This window comes from Herpailurus yagouaroundi, unplaced genomic scaffold (genome assembly GCF_014898765.1).
Source record: "Herpailurus yagouaroundi ecotype Mexico unplaced genomic scaffold, PumYag 139, whole genome shotgun sequence".
Lineage (NCBI taxonomy): Eukaryota > Metazoa > Chordata > Mammalia > Carnivora > Felidae > Herpailurus > Herpailurus yagouaroundi.
In genome coordinates this window covers 24442541-24463741 of record NW_024412394.1, presented here as the reverse complement: position 1 = coordinate 24463741, position 21201 = coordinate 24442541, and the positions used below count along the sequence as shown (strand labels likewise).

General features: G+C 37.5%; 1 protein-coding gene across 17 annotated transcripts in view; it reads left to right on the top strand.

Annotated features, from left to right (window-relative positions):
* The window catches only part of KHDRBS2 (KH RNA binding domain containing, signal transduction associated 2), a 645642-nt gene that overhangs the window by 391116 nt on the left and 233325 nt on the right, over positions 1–21201 (top strand). For all 17 annotated transcript variants that reach the window (XR_005789805.1, XR_005789807.1, XR_005789813.1 and 14 more), the window contains one exon: positions 3687–3885. Coding sequence is in view for 6 of the 17 variants with exons in the window: in XM_040473852.1 (XP_040329786.1) it covers positions 3687–3885 (199 nt within the window). In the remaining 11 variants the exon portion in view is untranslated. The remainder of the gene's footprint in view (positions 1–3686; positions 3886–21201) is intronic.

Sequence of the window (21201 nt, the reverse complement as noted above, 5' to 3'; positions counted from 1 at the left end):
CTATATAATAATTCATAGTACATATTTGAAGAATTAAGATATTTGACATCTCTGATGCACTTCATCACTATATATTGAGAGCAAACTGTGGAAAATAAAACATTAGGGGCAGATTTTGAAGGCTTTTGTTCATTAATTAATGAGAATAATACAGAGAACTAATGGAGTTTGTTGAAGAAAGGAATAATCATATTTGTTTCTAAGAAAGACTGCTCAGTCATTACTGTGAGTGATAGAGAAGTAGAGCAATCAAAGAGAGACAGACATAAAGACCCTGATTTATGGCAAGGAAGCCAGTGAGGAGACAAGTCCATTATCCAAGGCAGAAATGCACAGCCCTTGTATAGAGATACAGGGCTAGATTAGAGATAAGAATTTATAGGAATTAGTACTGTATTAGATGTTGGGGAAGAAAGAGTGGCCCACACAAGGATAACTCTTTGACATCTAGCTTAGTTAGAGATTAATGACATCAAATAAGATTTGGTGAGGGACCAAGTTAAACAAAGACTATAGTTATTCCTATAATTATCCAAGATCTATGGATCTAGTAGGACCTTGAGCAGGTGACTTGTACTTTCTGTGACTTGTTACTCAACCTTCAAAGTTTCTTAGAAATGTCTTCATGACAACCTTGTCAAGATTTTTGAATTAGATGATACATATAGGGCAGTGGTTCCCAAATTGGTCTACATACTGGAATCACTGAGGGCTTCCTGCCATTAGAGGTTGTGATTTAATTGGCCTGGGGTGTGGTCTGGAATTTGGAATTTTTTGAAGGTCTTCAGGTAAATTCTGAAATGCAGACAAGTTAAGGAACCTCTGATATAAGGCATATAATCCAGGATATGGCATGTGTTAGGAAGGAAACAGGTAACAGTCGTCATTAGCCTTAGAGAATGCAAGGGTCCAAAGAGGGCATTTTCCAAATAGTAATCCACAGTGATAAATATAACAAGTTCAGTGAAATGGGGACTGTAAATGAATCCAGTGGATTTGTTACCAGTGAAAAGTTACTGGTAATCTCAGAAAGAGTATTTTCAGCAAAGTGGGGAAGTAATAACTAGATTGCATTCAGTTCTGGGATGAGCAGGAGGTGGAGTATTGAGGACAGAAAACTTTTGAGAAGTCAGAAAAATGAAGAATACTGTAGTGTAGACTCAGCCGGGGACAGTATCCTAAAATAGATGATGTGAAACTTCAGCTGAATTGGAGAAAAGAGATATGAGATTAAAATTCCAGGGAAAGAACATAGTGTACGGAGGTGATGAGTCAGATTCAGGAAACAGGTTTTCTAGGGCTGTGTCTGGGACACAACTGACGGAGGAATAGGATGAGAAATTAGATTTGATGTGAGCATCATATAATTTTAAAGCAGGAACAGTTGTTACAGATTGAGAGATCTGATTTTACCCATTAGAAAAAAAAAATACACCTTAAACCTGGGGAGTTACAGTCCTTCCTTGTGATTATTCATTAAAATAAGACTTGTGAAAATCATTTACTACCCACACCTGGACACTTTTGAGAATGTTAAAATGCTAAACTAAACAGGAAGCTAGGACAACAGTTGTATATCAGAATTATTCTGGGCAAACCTGGATGTATGCTCACCCTGCTGAGGAAACAGACCCTTGGAGGCCCAGTGAAGGTAAAATTGGTCTTTACATCATTTTTCATAGATGTGTTTCATATTATGATGATAATATAGTATATTGTGTTCTCAGCTATTGTTGTGTTTGAAGTGGGCACTGGGCCTTCTGGGTCTTTTGTATTTCACCTTCCCCAATCTAGGAGAGCATTCTCTATACATTAGACTTACAATAAGTTCTCTGATAATTTCTCTATTCATCAGCTCTATAATCTATTTAAAACGTTTAAAAGCTTTACCAGCATTCTTACTGTTCACTCACAAAAGCTCATTTTCTGCAAGCAAGAAACAGCCAGCTGACTGCTATTCATAGCAGAAAGCCTAACCTACATCCCCCATCTGTGGGTACAGCCAAGCAGTGTGATTGTTGACATCCCAATGATCATCATTTTTCCTAAAGCTTTAGTGTTCCTGCTGAAAGCAGTGCTTTCTGGAGGCCAGCCTTTCAGACATAATAAAAAGTGAAATAACCATGGTTTGCCCAAAGACTTCAAACACTCAACCTTTCCAAAGGCCTTGGAAAACCATAAAAGTTGGCTGCAACCATTTGATCTTAGGCTTTTAATACAAGTTACTTTTGTGTCAAGCACTGTAGTACAGAACATTCAGTCTATTCTTTTATTGCAGAATCCTAATGTATTTCACTAACACCGTAGTTACCATAGGAAAATAAATTATATTAGTGACTATACCAGTTCAGGGGGTTGTATGCATGATGACAAATCAGTGACAATGAGTTCCGATTTCAATGACCTTAAGCTTAAGCTACTATAATAAACAGAATGATATCACCATGCTTAGAGTTCCACATTTTATTAAAGTATGAAAGCGCACACAGATTTTTTTCGTTGTAAGTTACAACGTTGCACTCACTGTCAATAACCTCCAACACGGAGGAGACATTGACATTTAGCAGCTCAGTCTCATAGATGGTCCAGTGAGCCATACAGGTTTCCCCTGCCATCCAAAAGTAGAATATTCCTGGGGCGCCTGGGTGGCGCAGTCGGTTAAGCGTCCGACTTCAGCCAGGTCACGATCTCGCGGTCCGTGAGTTCGAGCCCCGCGTCAGGCTCTGGGCTGATGGCTCGGAGCCTGGAGCCTGTTTCCGATTCTGTGTCTCCCTCTCTCTCTGCCCCTCCCCCGTTCATGCTCTGTCTCTCTCTGTCCCAAAAATAAATAAAAAACGTTGAAAAAAAATAAAAAAAAGTAAAATATTCCTATGAAATATTTCATAAGCTGAAATGGAATAAAGCAAAGAAGCAATTGCCATTAATTTATATGAAAAATTTTTGAGTGCTCTCAGACCCCTCAAAAAATGACCTCAGGCTTTTCTGATACCTTAGGATACATCTTCCTAATGGATGCACAAAGTAAATGGAGATAAAGCACAGATGCTCACACAGTTCAAAGCCCTGGCAGGTTGATGGTAAGATGCTGAGTGTAGCACCAGGGGAAGGAGCTTGGTGGCTCCACTCTCGCTGCTTGGGGTGCACACTAGCCCTATAATCGCTCGCTAAAAAACAAATACTAAACTCTATTTTTGTTTTTCGCCTTTTTCATAAAAGCAGAAATCCCCTTCTGAGATCTTTCAGTTAGCGAAAACAGGTGCTAAAGTCAGTCTTTTGTAAAAGTAAAGTGGCATAAGGTGAACTTTTAAAAGGCAGAGGATACTTACATGTTACCAGAAACTCTGATTTGGGTCTTCTTGGCAAATCTGGAATAAAATGAGAGTGCGTTGGTTTGTGTTTGGTTGTTTGTTTGGTTGGTTGGTTTTCTATAGTAAAGTATTTGATACGATTTTCATTATAAGTCATAGGTAGCATTTACAAAATTTATTCTACTATAGACATCAAATGCTTTACATCCTCAAGAGTCTCAATCACACACACACACACACACACACACACACACACACACACACACACATGCATACAGAAATAAATTTGGTTTTCTTTTCATCAGTGTAGTCTGTTTTAGTCTGTTTCAGTCTCTCTCATCACTGGATTCTCATCTGTCCATGACCTGTTCCTCCTAGGGGCCGTGGGGGCGCCATTCCTCCTCCCCCCCCACCTGGACGGGGTGTCCTCACCCCTCGAGGGACTACTGTGACTCGTGGAGCTCTTCCAGTGCCTCCTGTAGCAAGAGGTGTCCCTACTCCACGAGCCCGCGGAGCACCGGCAGTGCCGGGATACAGGGCACCCCCTCCTCCAGCCCACGAGGCTTATGAAGAATATGTAAGTACCCTCGAGAAACCCATTGTTAGGAAGATCTCAATTCATTGGGTAACAAGCTAACCCTCAAAGACATTCATATACCATGAATATAGCAGATGATGTTTGCTGCAGAAGGCAAACGTCATTTGCATCAGAAGTTAATCAGTGCATTTAAACAAGAGCTTTTTTTGAGAAAAGCTTTTATTTTACAGGGACCATGATTATTCGTACCAGTTAAGTAGCTTGCATTTTAAGAATTTTCCTATCTTTAGAAGATCAATCTCAAAAGGGAAATAATTATGAATATAATGTAAAATGTCTGAATATTCAGAAGCTTCTGGAACATGTTAAAGACTAGTATAAAACTCACTCGGCAGTATTTGACTATTATTGTATTATAAACTGTGGTAATAATGTAAGACCATGTGGTTTGTCTTTCACTTAAATATCCTTGCTCTGTCTTTCACCATATGAAACATATGGAATTGGCAGATATGAAGAATTCAAAAAATATAGAATGAACAGAAGACATGTAGTGTCTGTAAGTAGTCCCCTCACTTCCCAAGCACTCTGTCACTTGATACACCCTTTGATCTTTCATCCAGGTTGTTAATATTCCACTGGTCACATTGTATTCTAGTCCCTGTAACTAGAATACTGTGAAAATTATAAAAGGGCACATTTTCCTATTCACTTGTGTAACCATAGTAAATCCACTGTAAATGTTAAAGTGAATTGATACAAGCCAATCGTCATCTTATGAAACAGATTCATTTTGTCTTTAACCTTTCCAGCATGCTCATCCCTGGTCTAGGGTATTATTTTATCCAGCCACCCACACACATGCTGTCTTCTTAAATGTCCTCTGTAAATGGTTACTTATTAAGCATAAACTCTTCAAGGACAGTTACTGTCACATGTGGGGCACTCAAAATACATAAATGTTCAATGAAGTGGTTAATACCCAAGTAAAACTTAATCCAAAATATAGTGAACATGATTGATAGGTATCACTAAGAATGTATTAGTGCTGAGAGTATGTTAGTGTTTAGGAATGATGTTACTGCTTAGTATGAAACATTGACTAATATTTGCAAGAGGGAAGAAAAGTTATGTTTAGAAATCCATTTCTACTGGCAAAGGAGAAATGTGTTCATCTAAAGTATCTTTTGATACCAAAAAAGTTAGATATCAATGTCAGGCATCAATATTGAAAAACTTAATCTGAAAATTACAAAATTGGAAACAAAATATATTCTACCCTGTAAATATGACCACAAATTAGGAAACACAGAGCCAGGTCTTGATTTTGCCATCTCTTTCCTGAGAAATAAGTATGAAATAAATATGAATATGTATGAAATAAGTACTTGTTAAATGAATGAATTAAAAATCCACAATGGGATGATGGAATTTTTTTAAACCTCTCAGAAACCTTCTATCTCTGCCATTTTTATGTGCATTGTTTTGTTACCATGGTACTTGTGTCTTCCAAACAGAAGCTTAAGCAGTCAGATCTCTATTTCAAAAATTAAAAGAGAGAGAAAACCTTTTCAGGTCGTAGTGGTCAACATTGTTATTAATCAGAGAAGTTACAGGGCATGGAGGGCACTGTGAAAGAGAAGAAGACTGGCAAAACATTGTAAGCTTTTGTGTAGCTACTAACACCCGGTAGCCTTTCACATGCCTTCCAGTTTATAGTTGGATAGATCACTGGAATGCAGGCCAAATAAGAGTAAGCTACAAAAGCATGAAGAGTTTATAGAAACATGAGTGAAAGGGTTATATACTGAATAGGAGAGGGTGGTTTTTGGAGTAAGTGAAAGAAAATATGTAAAGCCATACTATCTGAATTTTTTATTTAGATTCTAAGGTATCCAGTCCCTTTTATTCATTCACTCAATCATTTACTGAGCCTCAGTCTTATTTCAGGCACTGTTCTCAAGGTCCTGGAGATGTAGCTGTGAACAAAACAGACCAAATATCTGCCTTCATAATGTTTGCATTTTAGTGAGGGGAGACAGAAAACACACATATATCAACAAATGAATGAAGTAGTGCCAGGTAGAGATAAGTGCTCTGGAGAGAGGTGGATGGAGGACACTACAGTAGCATGGGCTGTTATGGAAAGTCTCTCTGCCATAAAGACTTGAACAAATGCCTAATGGAGCAAGGGTCCAGGCTGAGAGGATGCCTCCATAAAGGGCATCCCTGGTAAAGGAAACAGCAAGCACAAGTGCCCTGAAATGGGACCTGCCTGGAACATTTGGGGGCTAGCAGCAAACAGAACATTAAAGCTGGAGCAGAATGTGTGAGGCAGAGGTCGTAGATGAGGTCAAGTAGATGAGGCTTTTGGAATTCTGGGCAGGACAGTGCCATGATCAGATTTATGTTTTAAGAGCCTCTGTTGACATCATGGAAAACAGAATATGGGGTAGGAGTGGGCCAGTAATAGAAACAGAGACTGCTGAGTGACTCATTGCAGTATCCTCCACTGGCAAAATGATGGCTTGGAGGGGATGAGAAGAGAGATCAGAGTGTGAGAGCACTGGGAAAATGATCTGTTAGGTTTTGGATGATAAAATGGATGCAATGTGTGAGAAAAGAAAGTAAAAGGAATTTTTGCAACGTTTCTGTGAAGTGCAGGTTAAACTGAACCTTGAGCTGAGCAAGTGGGTTAAATCCAGATGTCCTTTATTGAGATGAGGAGCACTGGGGAGGGAAGCGGAAAGTCTGGCCTGCGGGAAAGTCAGCTGTGTTGCTGGGGGGACAGGACCTGACTTTTGAAACATACAGCAGCAGCCGGAGGTTTGCATTCTTGTCATGTCACTAGCTGTGCAATTTATAAACACTGAGGCTTGGATTTCCTGTCAACTTGGGTTTTCCTTTCTACTGGAAAGGGGAATTGTGCTCATCTAAAGTATCTTATATACAATAGGAGGTGTCAATATTGAAAATTTTAGACAATCTTAAACGTGCAAAATTGGAAACAGAAAAATACATTCTACCCTGTAAACAAGCCCACAGATCAGAAAACACAGACCCCCGTCTTGATTCTGCTATCTCTTTCCTGAGACATAGTATGTATGAAATAAGTACTTGTTAAGTGAATGAACTAAAAATCCACAGCAGAGATGGGGGGGGCGGGGTGTTATATGAATAGAGAGTCATGAAGTCCAGTAATAGCAATACCATCAGGCCTTAAGAAAGTTCTAGAACGAGGAACTAGAAAATTGTCAAGAATCTCTTTTCCTATCTCATCTCTGTTCTCTGCATATATGTTTCCATTCACTTTAGTCTACAATCTACTGGATCTTTGGCTTCTCTTGATCAACGTATGTCCACCCCAGGGCTGCCACATTTGTGTCCAGTTCTCGTCACCTACAGACACTGACTGGCTGTCTGTCTCTCCGTCCCAGTCTAGATCCCCAGGTGAGGGAGTCATACTCACCCAGGCTTGTCAGGTGTCCAACACTAGTCAGTCAGCCATGACTAGGGACAGTTTTTGGATGTTAAGTCTGGGATCTACTACTTACCAATCAGCAGTACAAGGGAAGAGTAAGGGTCAAGTTCACACAATATGAGCATGGTTATTGGGGGCCCAGCCCCAAGGATAATGTGGGGAGACACTAGTTACCAGAGAAGGAGAATATATTTTGAACTTGGCAGATTTCCCAAAATATATCTATGATAACATTCTCTTGATAACAGACAAAAGTAGATAACTGTTCTTTAAATGCCCTTTTATGCCATGTTTTATAAAAAGCTATCATATGTCATATTTTAATTTTTCCCCTGTAAACAATTCAATGATTATGTACAGAGTTTAATACATGGCTGATAAGCTGCTGTCAGCATCTCTGAAGTCTCAGACCAAGCTCAGATTAACACTCAAGAGCTGCTATTCTCTGCTCTAATTTTAAACTATTGATTCCTCTGTAAGGGGTAAGAAAAACAAAAGTTTAAGTGTTTCCGTAACAAAATAATAGCACCATGCTGAGTTGATGGTGAAAATCTCAAAGGAGTTCTTAACTTTCAGATAAAATTTCTAGAAAAGGTTCCCTTTATTATAAATGACACTGTGAGCCAATTCACTCCTCAGACTTCTCTTTCTTCCCTGCTGGGTCCCAGCATTACATTTCTGACCACACAGAATGGATACAGGTAATCAAATCCACTCCTTGCAGCCTGCCTGACAAGCAACAGCTTACAGTAAATGAGATTGCTGTTTAAAACCATCATTAGTGTTAGCAGAGTCTAAAAAAAATGTGAATTTTGGTTTGTTATACATCCTAATCCAGACTTTAAATATTTTAAAGTTTCTTTGCACTGACCTTCTAAGAAGTACATTTAAATTTTACAGATCCATCATCATGATCAAAATAGATTTGCAGAATTGAAAAGTAGAGTTCAAAAAATCTCCCACATAACAAAATATGAAGTTGATCATCTGTATCAGTGGATAATATGTTAAGAGTGAGTAAACCGAAACATAAACTTTTGAATGCCTACTAGGTTCCAGTCACTATTTTAATTAACTTAATTTCATGATAACACAACAACCAGTTATCGATGAGTGATTTTAGTAGGTGAGGAATTAAGACTTGCATTCAATTTTCTGTCTCCAAACCTCTGTATCTTTGTCATCATAAGATATCCTACATAGTACTTGCTTCACAGAGAACTCACATGCACGTATACAGACCATTTGTTCTTCACACCTCCCATCCAGACCACTAGTCCGGGCTTGAATCCCCTCAGCAATATTTAGGACATCTACCAGCCTCTACAGGAACACCTCCAACTATGGAGAACTCAGTACCTCCAGAAGCTAGGTGCTGGACATACACAAACTGTGGTTAAAGAGACACTACCTCTGCTCTCAAAAAGCATGCCATCTAGTGGGAGAGACAAAGAATTAGTCTAACAATTAACATAGAATATGTAATTGCTTTAGGCTCTTATCTTACTCTACCTTCTATTAGAAGTAAGTTTTGCTCTTATCTTCTCGCTCATAACTTAAACATCCTAAAGGCTGAGAGAGTTTCTTACATTTATTTTATCTTTGCAGTTCTAAGTGCTGAGTATTAGCAATTGAATTGAACCTATTTATGCTATTGTTGGAAAGATGTTATATCTATGCACACTCACGTACATATACATATTTTATATAAATATTAAATGAATGAAAGTAAAACACAGCATATTTTAAGTGTCAAATAGAGACTACACCTGCTTCCAGTAAAGAGAATTATCACCATGGCAACGGGTGTTTTAGAAAACCTGTAAGAAGGCAAGGAAGACAGCAAGAGCAAACCAAGAAAAGTAAGTATAACTTTGAAAAGTAGAGAGAGGGGGTAGGAAGCTCCCTGCAAAAAGGAATGCTAAGGGGGAAGGCCAAGAAGAGGGACCTTTCAAAGGAAATTGTAAGAAGCTAGGAGAACAATTTGGGGAAATAGGATTCATTTAAGATAGCAGTGAACATAATATAGGATTACAGATTACCTTAAAGGCTTACAGATTACCTTAAAGGCTGAGGTTCTAACTTTACTGACTGTCATTAACAACCACCTGACGGTTTTTCAGCAGGAGATTAAACAAAGATTTGGGGGAATTTTATGATCCTCAATTGTTCATAATTTGCAGTTTTATAATTCTCAATTATTAGGGTGGATTGGAGAACAGAGTGAAGAAAGGAGAGATGATTTAGGGAATCAACTGCAGTGAGACTTCCTGAGATGTGGCCTTGAATTATGGAAGCACAGGAATGGGATTAAAAGTATCAAGGCCAAATATAACACTGAAAATGGAAATAATAGGGTTTGTGACAAGTGAGTGTGAGAGGAATAGGAAAAGCCAGTCAGGGCTCAAAGGTACGCTTGTATGAGGGGCAAGATTGAGATAGGAGGGAGGGCTATAATGGGGAGGAGTGGGCAGTGAAGAATTGAGTTTGAAGCTAAACAAGGTCCTTTCCAAGGCTTACAAATGTCCTCACGGGGCCATGTCTCTGAGTTGCAGAGGTAAGGTCTTTCACCTGCTATCAGTTGAGATCACTTCCCCACCTGTCACACTTCCCCTTGGGTAAGGTGATACCAGAGGACAAGGTTGTTTGTGAAATTGTGCTTAGTGGAGTTCATTCATCTCGAGTTTAATAGGATATTTTTATTTGCATGATCACGTATTGCTGATGTTCTATTATAGAATAATTCCAGAAATATTCTTCCCATCTTGTCTGGTATCATGACACAAGTGTTCATGGACACAGATCTGACTTATTTAAATTGGGAACTCAGGCACTAGTGCTGGAAGTATTTGGTTAGTGGTGGAAAAACAAGTTTGAATTGTATGGGGGCCAGAAATGTTCTGTTGAGAACTTTCCACATTATTCAGAACATAATAGATATGAAAGAAACGTGATAGAGCCTTCCCCAAATTTGACAGTAATCCTCATAGTCTATAATGTAACCAGTAATGAGTTGTAAAACTGAGATAAACTCTCAAAACTACCAATAATAATAAGTGTTTTTCTATCAACCATGCTGGAGGAAGAAAAACTCAAAACAGTTTCCTTTCCTCTCTATAGAAAATATTATAAAGTCATTGTCATATTAGAGGTGATCAAAAATTATGCCTTCAAAAAATAAGAAAAATAATCTAGGTGTATATTAGGCAACTAGTGAATGAAAATACTGTATTGTTGTCTGGAGCTTGTCACGTTTGTATTTTCAGTTTTTAAAATTTTGCAATTTAGGGGCGCCTGGGTGGGTCAATCGGTTAAGCCTCCGACTTCAGCTCAGGTCACGATCTCGCGGTCCGTGAGTTTGAGCCCCGCTTCGGGCTCTGGGCTGATGGCTCAGAGCCTGGAGCCTGCTTCTGATTCTGTGTCTCCCTCTCTCTCTGCCCCTCCCCGTTCATGCTCTGTCTCTCTCTGTCTCAAAAATAAATAAAACATTAAAAATTTTTTTTTTAATTTTGCAATTTAGCCATGATTGCTTTTCTCATTCAAAATAAATATTCACTTTCATGCCTAATATACATAATTTTGTAACCTTTTTCTTAAAGATAGATGCAAAATTGTATATCTTCAGGACCCGCAAGCTCCTTTAAAAAAAATTTTTAATGTTTATTTTTGAGAGACAGAGAGTGAGAGAGAGAGAGCGAGAGAGTCAGGGAGAGGCAGAGAGCAAGAGGGAGACAGAGGATCTAAAGCAGGCTCCAGGCTCCAAGCTGTCAGCACAGTGCCCAACACGGGGCTCGAAATCACAAACCGTGAGATCACGACCTGAGCCGAAGTTGGACACTTAATTGACTGAGCCACCCAGATGCCCCAGGACCCACAAACTCTTAGTCTGTCCCCCATAGAAGAAAACAATGGCAATATTTATAGGAAAATGGATGGTATATATAGGGCTGGTACAGTGGGGTGGGGTACTGTTTAAAGAAAAAACCTGACCGTGTAACCAGAGTTTATTTCCAGTACTGAAAGTCTGTTCTGCTATGCTCAGCTACAGCCATGTTGCTGCTGTTGATAAGTATGCTATTCCTTGTGGAGATGCTATCCTTTTCACAAAGGTTGTGTGGAAGAATTAAATGTGCAGCTGAAGACACACAACTTCCAGAAGTGTCCATCAGAAAACATACTGTCAACATAAATATTTGCTTAAGTAAACACTCTCTTATGGCTTATATGTTGGTGTAACATAAAAAAACAAACAAACAAACAAATGAAAACAAAACCCTCAGGTACACAAAATAGTTTCCTGCTTCCAAAGACATAGATCCAATTAATTTTTAAATTAACTCGAATCTTTTCCAACAGTTAATATCCAGATATCAAAATGGTGCATGGGGGCACAACAGAGGAAGAGAAAATATCAGTTCAATGCTACCTGAGAATTTGGCCATGTATAATCAATCATGTTAACCGAATTTATAAAATTCATTTTGACAAATTTTTGAAAAGCTTTTCCCTTCATCAGTCTTAACTAAGCCTATCAGCATTAAAGCTCATCCTATCAACTGATTACAACTCTGAGGCATCCTTTCAGTAACAATGAGAGAACTAGAAAATTCACTGGTAAGTCAATAGTCCTTAAAATTTCCATAAATGAGTTCAGGCTGCCAACCTTCAATTTCATGTGTATGGAACATTTTTTGACAGGAGAGGGAAATAAATATTAAATGATAATTGAAATCAATTCTTGTGCCATTTTTGTGGAAGGAAAGATTATGAGCCTGATCTATAATGCATTTCTAGGGGAGCCACATGTGGTGATTTTCTGTGTAATAGTCAAGAGCCTTCACCCAATGAAGGGAGATTTTTATTAGAGTTTCTAGATTGGATATTTGTATTCCATTAAACATTCTTGTTTGAGTTTCATGCTCTAGTCTCCCCTTAGTAGAGACTAATTTACCAGAATGCATTGTAGGATTTTGTTTTTTGAAATGTAACCAATATTTAAATTAAACAAAACATGTGAACTTAATGAAATATTTTTTGAAACTATTGGATAGGCATAATACTTCAGTGCTTTAAATCCCCATAGATAGGTAGTGTTTTTTAAGGATTATTAAAATATTAAATTATTTCCCCAAAATATAAGGTAGCATCTTTTTAAATTGTGTGCAGTTTTCATCTAAAGTTGAAGCTGGAGTAAACCATCCTTCTTCTAGCATTATGTTTTAGGTTTTAAGTCATTTTAGAACAGATGCAGATTCTTTTAGTGGCCACAACATAGGATTGTATCCAAACCTCTACCTTATAATTACCATGATGACTAATGTCTTTTGTAACACTTACAAGGAAAAAACATAGTGTTTCCTCTCTGTCCCTTTTTGAGATGACTGTTAGCTGATGGAAAACATTATAAAGTATTTAAAGTTTCCTTTAGGCTCTGTTGTTATGGTCCTTTTACAGTGTCTGGTATAGATACAGGGAGGGAGAGCACTGCCACTTCCTCCTTCAGTTCCACCATTTTTTGTTTTTAAAATTATTAGTGTATTTTAGGTCATATTATTTTCTATCTTTGCTCCATACACGTGGTCTAAGGATCAGTAGTAAAAGGGAATTGAGCCCTAATTTCTTTCTATAGATATGTTCTTAAAAGGCAGTGCTGGGTATATCATTTTTTTTCTTCTGAGTTCATTATGATTTTGATTACGATATCCCCACTAAAAATTTAAGACCCTAAAGAAAGTGACAAATCGGACCGAAGAATCCTAAAGTCATTTTTCTTTTGCTGGTCACAAAGCAATATTCTATGTGTTTTGCCAACACCACCCTTAACATTCTCTGGCAAACAAAACTTGGTTAAATACAACGTGCCTTGATTGTCAGTGGCTTTTGCAGAAAACCAAATAGGAATGGTTAAATAGGATTGAGTCCTTGTCCATATTCTGGCCCTCTTTCATTATGGATTCCCCTTTTAGGTGAAAATAGTGGCTGCTAAATCTTGCCATCAGTCACATATCTTTGTGATTATTTTCTGTGGTATCTTATGAGTTAAAGGCTTCTACTGGGGAAACTACAGATGTTCTTTGCAATAACTTTTAGTAATCTCAACATTTGAATTAAGACAATTTCTCTTCCTTTTTGGAGATGAGAAACTTTACTTTCCCTTTATATGAAACTATGTTGTGGATTATTTCTGTCTTATATTTCTTAGAAACAAATAGAGAATATACCACTAATGGGCTTTTAATTTTTTTCCATATTCCTTCATGTAACTACAGCCCTTCTTAGAACCTCTGACTATAAACATCCATGTAAGGTAATTTGTTCTCTATTTTACACTGTCATGGATACTAATGGAGTTGGAGAGCTGTGGATACAGCTGGTATGAGGGCTGGAGTGAAAGCTGAGGGTGCAGAGGATGAGCAATTTGTTCTTTCAGGCGATCTTTCCTTTCTTCTCAACCTCCACAAATAAGTCCAAAATCTTCCCTGTGTGTCTTCTATTCTTGATGTAAGAAAATAATTAAAACAACAAACTCATTTGATATGAGTCATGGGGGTTGTGTGTCATAGGGAGTGAAAGAGATTTTGCTTTTAATGTTCTTATTGTTCTTCCCCTTGTAACAGTACTAGATGCAACTACGTGAAAATAAAAGCCAATGTCCTTTGCTGTAATTTCAGCCCATGTTATAATTTCTGTTACATGGCAGTCTTTTTTATTAAATAATGTACCTGGAATTTATGCATTTGCAGAATAATAAATAACTAGCCAGAAGAGTCACTGGAACCCACCACTGATCTATTCATCTGGTCTGCATCGGTACAGAGCACCAGCTGGTGTCCATTCTGCTTGGTCAAACCTCAGATCTGATTGGTTGGGGCCCGAGTCGTTCTGGCTGTTAAATGTTGTACCACTTCCACGTTGGTGAAATTCTAGTAGAAATACAATGTAACAGATTTTCACAAATAGGCAAATTAAGTCAACTAAGCTTAGAGATTAGGATTCCTTAGCCAAGCCATTGGGGCATTTGTCCAAGCCAGATGGTTGCACTGCACCAAAACCTCTTCCGATCACAGTTACAGCTGATGGCACTTGCGACTTCAGAATTCCCAGTGCTCTGCCTGTCATCATGCTGAAATTCATCACTGTCTCTTTCCTGGACAATGTGTCCCACATCTTTAGAGAGAATGGGACATAATCTAATTTACCTCACCCACTTTACTTCATCATATACATAGAGTCCTCTGAATGCAAAAAGCCACCATGCGCTTTTGGATGTCACAGAGTCTTATCTAGTCCACTACTTTAGTTTACGTCGAAGAAATTAGGGTCCAGAAAATGAATGACTGAACTAAAGTTACACACCTGGTAATGCCAGTCACAGGTTTCATGACTTTTCTTGCAGTGCTTTTTCTAACAGACATTACAAAAAGAGCAAGAAAATCACAAATGCACTTGCTTATGTATCTTCCAGTTAACTTGACTAATCATCAGCACCCATGTTGAGCTTTAAACTTTTCTAAAATTTACAAGGAATAGATCGAGAGGATGACGTAAGAAAATGTTTGAGTCCTCATGCTAAGCAGATTTACCAGTGAAGTTTATGGGGCCCAAATTTCTCCTTTGACTGTGTCTTCCCTTGTCAGGAACCTGAAAGCCTTCTAGAAGTCACACACAACACACGTGTGTGTGGGTAGGCAAGCACACACAGGTACATATCGTCTGTATTTTATGTTTTTTAGTGACTGACAAATAAACCAAAAGCAAACATAAACAAAAGGGGAATTCCAGTTTTCCTTTACTTATCAAAATATTTTCTTGTTAAAAAAAGGATTTATAGAAATGTAAGAATATGCATTTCTCATGTTCTCTCTTACTTCTTTGTAAAACTCTACCCGACAGTACAGAGTTACAGTTGTGAAGACAGGAGTGTAGTTTACTGTCATGTAGAAAACATACCTATGAGGTAGGAAAAGGTTTGAGGAGATATCTCTATGGATTTAGTAGGTAAAAAGTACTTGGTCATTAAGCCGGAACAGATTCCTGTGTTTGAAACCAGATTTTTACCAAACATATCTATTCCATTCTACATTCCAAATGTAAGTTAAAACATATTAAGCAATAAACTACAGAATGGAATTATACACATAAAGCTCCAAATGTAATGAAACAAAAAAAAATTTCCTATATAGATCACATTTAAGGTTTTCTTTTACATAAGAAAATATAGTCTTAAAATTTAGACAACAGAATGTGATAGTTTTCATTTGTAATTTAGGCAGCAAATAACCAGCCCAAATAAATCTACCAAATCTTCTTCCTCCCAGAAAGTAATCTCCATTAAAATTTCTTCCAAAATAACAGGTTTCATCCAGCCATATTCCACTTTTTTCTATTCTAAGCTCCTTACAGGGCTTAATATAACACCATATTTTCTCATAACACCACATTTTCAGCTTTCATTTCTAAAGCTGTCTTAAACCTTGACTCTCCCTATTGACCTATTTGTTTGAGAGTCTCCAGTTATTTCCATTCTAACAGTACTTCTTTTCCTACACCTGTGCATCTAAACCTTTCATCAACATCTCCCAAGTTAGGATTCCTCCTGATTTGTCTACTTCTGTTTAGTTGAACCCCAAAAATGTAAAAGTCATTTTTTGAGTCTTTCTTTGCTTTTGTTTCAAATGCTAAACTCAGATTAGTTTTCCGAAAATGCTAACTTTATCATGTCACTCCTTTGTTAGGAAATATCCATCTATCTCTTCCCATTACCTAAAATCTAAAATTTCAACTTCTTAATTTTACATACATGATATTATGAGAAGATGAAGAGCAGTAATTTTACAAGCTTATTGTTAACTGAGTTTCATTTTCAAATGAGGTTTGGCCAAGAATAAACACAAAATAAATCTAAAAGCAAGAGAGAAAAATCTTAAATTTATATAGCCAATAATTAACAGCAACTTTAATATCTATTAAATACATTCTTACTATATTATAATATACTTCTATAATTCTTAATATACTAAATGCATATATATTCTGAAAATATTAAAATATTGTGCTATTTGATTCAGTTTTACCTAATATTTATTGAATGCCCATTCTATATGATATTAATTTCTGTAGGAAGAGGCATGATGGATGAAAATGGTGGTCATTTTTAATGCGTGTCTATTGTACGTTAGGGCTTTTACATACATAATCTCACAACAATAATGAAAAGTAAGAGGTATAACTCTTGTTTTTCCATTAAGGAATTTTGGGGTCAAAGAAATAGATAAATCTGCCAGTCACCTGTCTGATACAAGAGCCAGACAGATCTGTCTTCAAAGCTAATACCTTGTTGGATATAAAGATGTAAAGGCAAAGCTCCTGGCTTTAAAAGGGCAACAGGTAACACACTTGCACAAAAAACAAAGCTTACAGGTTCAGGGCAGAGTATACTTTGTGAGGGAGGACTCAAGACTTCATTGTTAGATATATACTGATACTCTCCTGACCTACCTCTCAACCAGTATAAAGTAGTTATGACACCTGCTGGAAATTCCATTAAACTAAACCTATCTGTAATATTTTGTATTTGCTTTGCTTCCACTCAGGTCGAAGAACTAATCAGTTATAATGCTATTTGGTATAGTGCAAATATAGGCATTTACAGGAAAAGCAACCAATAAGCTTCAACTTTATGGTAGTCAGGATAGAAAAGACTGAAGCAGTTATACACATACTGAAGTTCCTTGGAAGTCTAGAATATTAAAAGTAGCCAGGAAATCCAACAATGATAATAATAATTATTATAATCATAATGATATTGATAATGGAAACAACTAATATAATTAAGTACTTACTTTGAGCCAGACACCATGCGAAGTTATTCACCTTCAACATCTAATTTTTACCCCATTATTATGTTGGTATTATGTCCATTTTACAGTTGAAGAAACTGAGATTGAAAGAGGCTAAGCAGTATGCCCAAAATTAGCTAGCCACAGAGCGGCAGAGCTAGTATATATATAAGTAAGATTGCAAGGGCATTGCCCATAGTCTCCAAGCTATAACAGTACAGTACTTAACAGATGGCAGGTGTTTGCCTAGGTGCTACACATAGACTCAAGTTACCTTCCTGGCACTTCTGTGAAAAAAAAGTGCTATTACTTTCTTAGATAGGAAGGATTATATGTAGGGAGAAGTGCAGGGAAAGATTTAATAGCTGAGCCAACATTATCCAGGTAATGAGCTGCAGGAGCTGGGATTTCCAACCAAACAACCTGGCTCCAGTCCACCCTGCTCTGGTGTCTATAGGGAAGCTTAGCAAAAATATCATTTGGATACTTAGTTGTAAATGATACCAGTAGAAAAAAATGAGTGGGGTATTTCAAGGAACCACCTAGTAAATCTTCCTGGTCTAAAGTGAACAAATAAAAACAAGGACTTGGTGGAGGAGGGGGCTTGAAAGATGAGTTGGGGCAAAGTGATAAAATGAGTTGTGGAAAAAAATGCCTCGAAGAGAATTTAATTGTAAGGTGATGGTTAGTGAGAACTGGCTGAATGCTACCGAGACATCCAAGAATGAATGTAACTGTGCACATCAGCAGGGACTGAGGCAAGTAGACACCGAAGACAGGAAACACCATCGAAAGCCTATGTAATAATATCTGTAGGAGTGCAGTTGCTAAGAGGGGACAATATGGGAGGCATTATGGAAGATGTAGTAAATTAATTAAACCAAGCAATTCCAGAATTCTGATCATTGTGCAAAAGACTTCAGGTAATTAAAAAATAGAAAATTATCCAATACTATTTATTTTTGGCTTAAATATTAATTGGACATTACAGAATGTTTATACTAAGGCTAGTTAACACTTTTATCCTCTCACATAATTGCATTTGTTTTGTGTGTGTAATGGTAACATTTAAAATCTACTCTCAACTTTCAAGTATATAATAAGTATTATTAATTATAGTCAACATGCTGTACATTAGATCCCCAGATCTTGTTTGTCTTATAGGCGGGACTTTGTACCCTTTGACCAATATCTCCTCATTCCCCCCACCCTCTCAACATTATTTTCTTAATCACACATCTTTTTCCTACAAATGTTTTCCGGCGTATCTATGTCATGATAAGAGCATCAGTTAGGAAACATTTTAGACAATTGTTTATGAAATCCACAGTCTTTAAATGAGATTTTAAAAGATTTGGAAGAGAAAAATGATACTTTTTTACCAAAAATAAAATAATATAATGTAGTCATATCATGACTGTGGATTTTTTCAGCCAAATGCTTGAACCACTTTCTAAAGAGATGTTTTAAACATAATATCATAACAAAGTGGTTTTTACACTATTTTTTTTAGAAGCATCCATCTGTCAAAGGCAATTTTAGCCCTTGTTCCAGTTATATAATAGTGAGGAACAAGTGTTTTGTTTTGTTTTCCTTGGTAGTTTTATATTTATGATCTCAGAAGTTACTGAGATCTGTTTGCAGGACCTCAGCAGCCCATCAAGGGAGCAGTGTAGGGTCTGGAAGAGCTGTTAGGCCCTGAGGGAGCTAACCGGGGGCTGAGTCTGAAGAGGGAGGCACAAAGCCCAAATGCATTGCAGGTGAGACAGAGGGAAGAAAAACCAGGGTTTTCCAATTACCAGAAAGACTCTCTTCCTCTTCCATATAGCCTCCATTGAATTTTCTATTTGCACTCCTAGGAGAGTGTTTAGAAGATGCTCTATAGGAATAGTGGAATTGTCATTCTCCCAATATGTTTTCTGGTCATTTCTATCTCTTCTGGTTTCTTGCCTTCCGTCCCATTCCTCCTGGTCATTCAGACAGGCTGGAATCAAGACTTCTAGAGAGTACATGACACTGCTAGTCCAGTGCAGAAGTCAGCCAGCAGACCTTTCCTGCAGAGGACCTGGAGTGAACATTTTTGGCTTTGCGGGAAATACAGTCTGTGTCACAACTATGCGACTTTGCCATTGTAGCACAAATGTGCCATACACAGTATGCAAATGAATGGAAGTGACAATGTTCCAGTGAAGCTTTATTCGGGAAAAAATGAATGGGTGACAGGGCCATTTTTAGTCCAGGGGCCATAATTTGCCAACCCCTGGCCTAACGTGTAGCACCCACTGTATTTTGTATTTATCTCATGACAGATATCAGAATCAAATTTACAAGGAACATATTTCTGCAATGACGGCAAAAAAAAAAAAAAAGACCCTGGAATTTTAGCTTATGTGAATTATCTAAGGCCTCTCCTTTTCTCATAGGAGCTGCATGTCAAAGAGGAGGGCTAAAACATTACATAAAACCATATCAAATTCACTCCATCACTAACTGCCAGAGATGGTGGTTTGCATAGAATTATTTTCATCTCCAGCCCCTCCCGCCCTTTTAATTTAAAGATACATATGTGATGTAGCACACTGCCAAATTGCTTGCTAAAACAGCTGAATACCATTAAGGAAAAAAAATCTCATTTTCAGCAGAGCTTCTGAAGGCTGGGTGATGGAGGCACCGTGCAGGTGAGTGTCTTGCTAAATGATAAATGAGCTTGGATCCTCATAATTTTTAGAAGAATGTAGGTACAGTAATACCAATATTCTATATAGCTACATACTTCTGATGATAAATTCTCCTGTGTCACCTCACTGGTAGTGCTATGTCCCCACCATTTGTAATAATCTAGTATTGTAAGCTGCTGGCAGATAAATATTCACACAAGTGTACTACTTGTTTTCTTCTGAAAGAACCTGTTAGCCATCGTGCTTCAGACAGACTCAAGTTTAATGCATCCTTTAAAAAATGTATTTGGCAGTAAAAATGTTGTGAAAATTGATCTTGTTATAAAATTTAGCACCTTAGATTTGACATTAAGGCCACTTAGAGACTTCAGCAATCAGTAAGGCAGAGAGGGAACAACTGAATTTCAAGGTAATGGTTAGGAGGCCATAAAGTGAGAAATTGGAACAGGTTACAAAACCCAATCTTTCAAGTTGGTCATTTATTTGTCAACTACTCCAGCTCTAGGATACTCTACAAATATAAACAAATAAATAAATAATGCTTGCTCTCTGGCATTTTTCTTAAATCTGACGAGAACAAACCGGAGTCTTTTAAGATTGCTTCAACATCACAGAGAATCAGCAAGAAAAATCAGAACCCAAGCAGCAAATGACAAAAAAAAAAAAAGAATATCATAATCTAATAAATACAAGAAAGGGATAATTTTAAATTTTCAGAGTCATAACCAATATGCTAGTTTGACTTCAGAAATAAAGTGATATAAAATTAAACATTATGGGCATGGAGAGTAATTATCAAGTTGATAAGAGAAGGTGAAAAGTCATATTTGTCCTTGATATTCATTGGCAGCTTGATTTTAGTGACATATGTTACAGTCATGACACAACTCAATAGAAGGGTGGATGTAACCCTGTATGTAAATGTGGGAAGTTCCTTGTTCAAGGCTCCCTCTGGTCTGTGAAGGACAGGTGGTTACAATTCATGTAATTGCAACTCATTTCTTAGAGTTACACCTGCCTCAATCCTAACAAAGTATGAATTGTACAATTTATGAAGAGTGCCACCTTCAGGCAAGAGTGGATAGAGTCTGAGTAAAACCGATAGGAAGGACTTCATTTTTTGGCACGTGTAACATGCATATTTTATAAGGTGTTCTTGTTTACCCTAGAACTTGATTTTTATGGACAAGCTTGACATCCTGCTTTATTTATAAACCCTACCTTCAGCCTGACCTATCCCGGAACATTACTTGCATTTTCACATTTTCACACCTCCCTGCTTTTACTCTGTAATTCTTTTCATCTTTTAAACACACACACACACACACACACACACACACACACACACACACACACA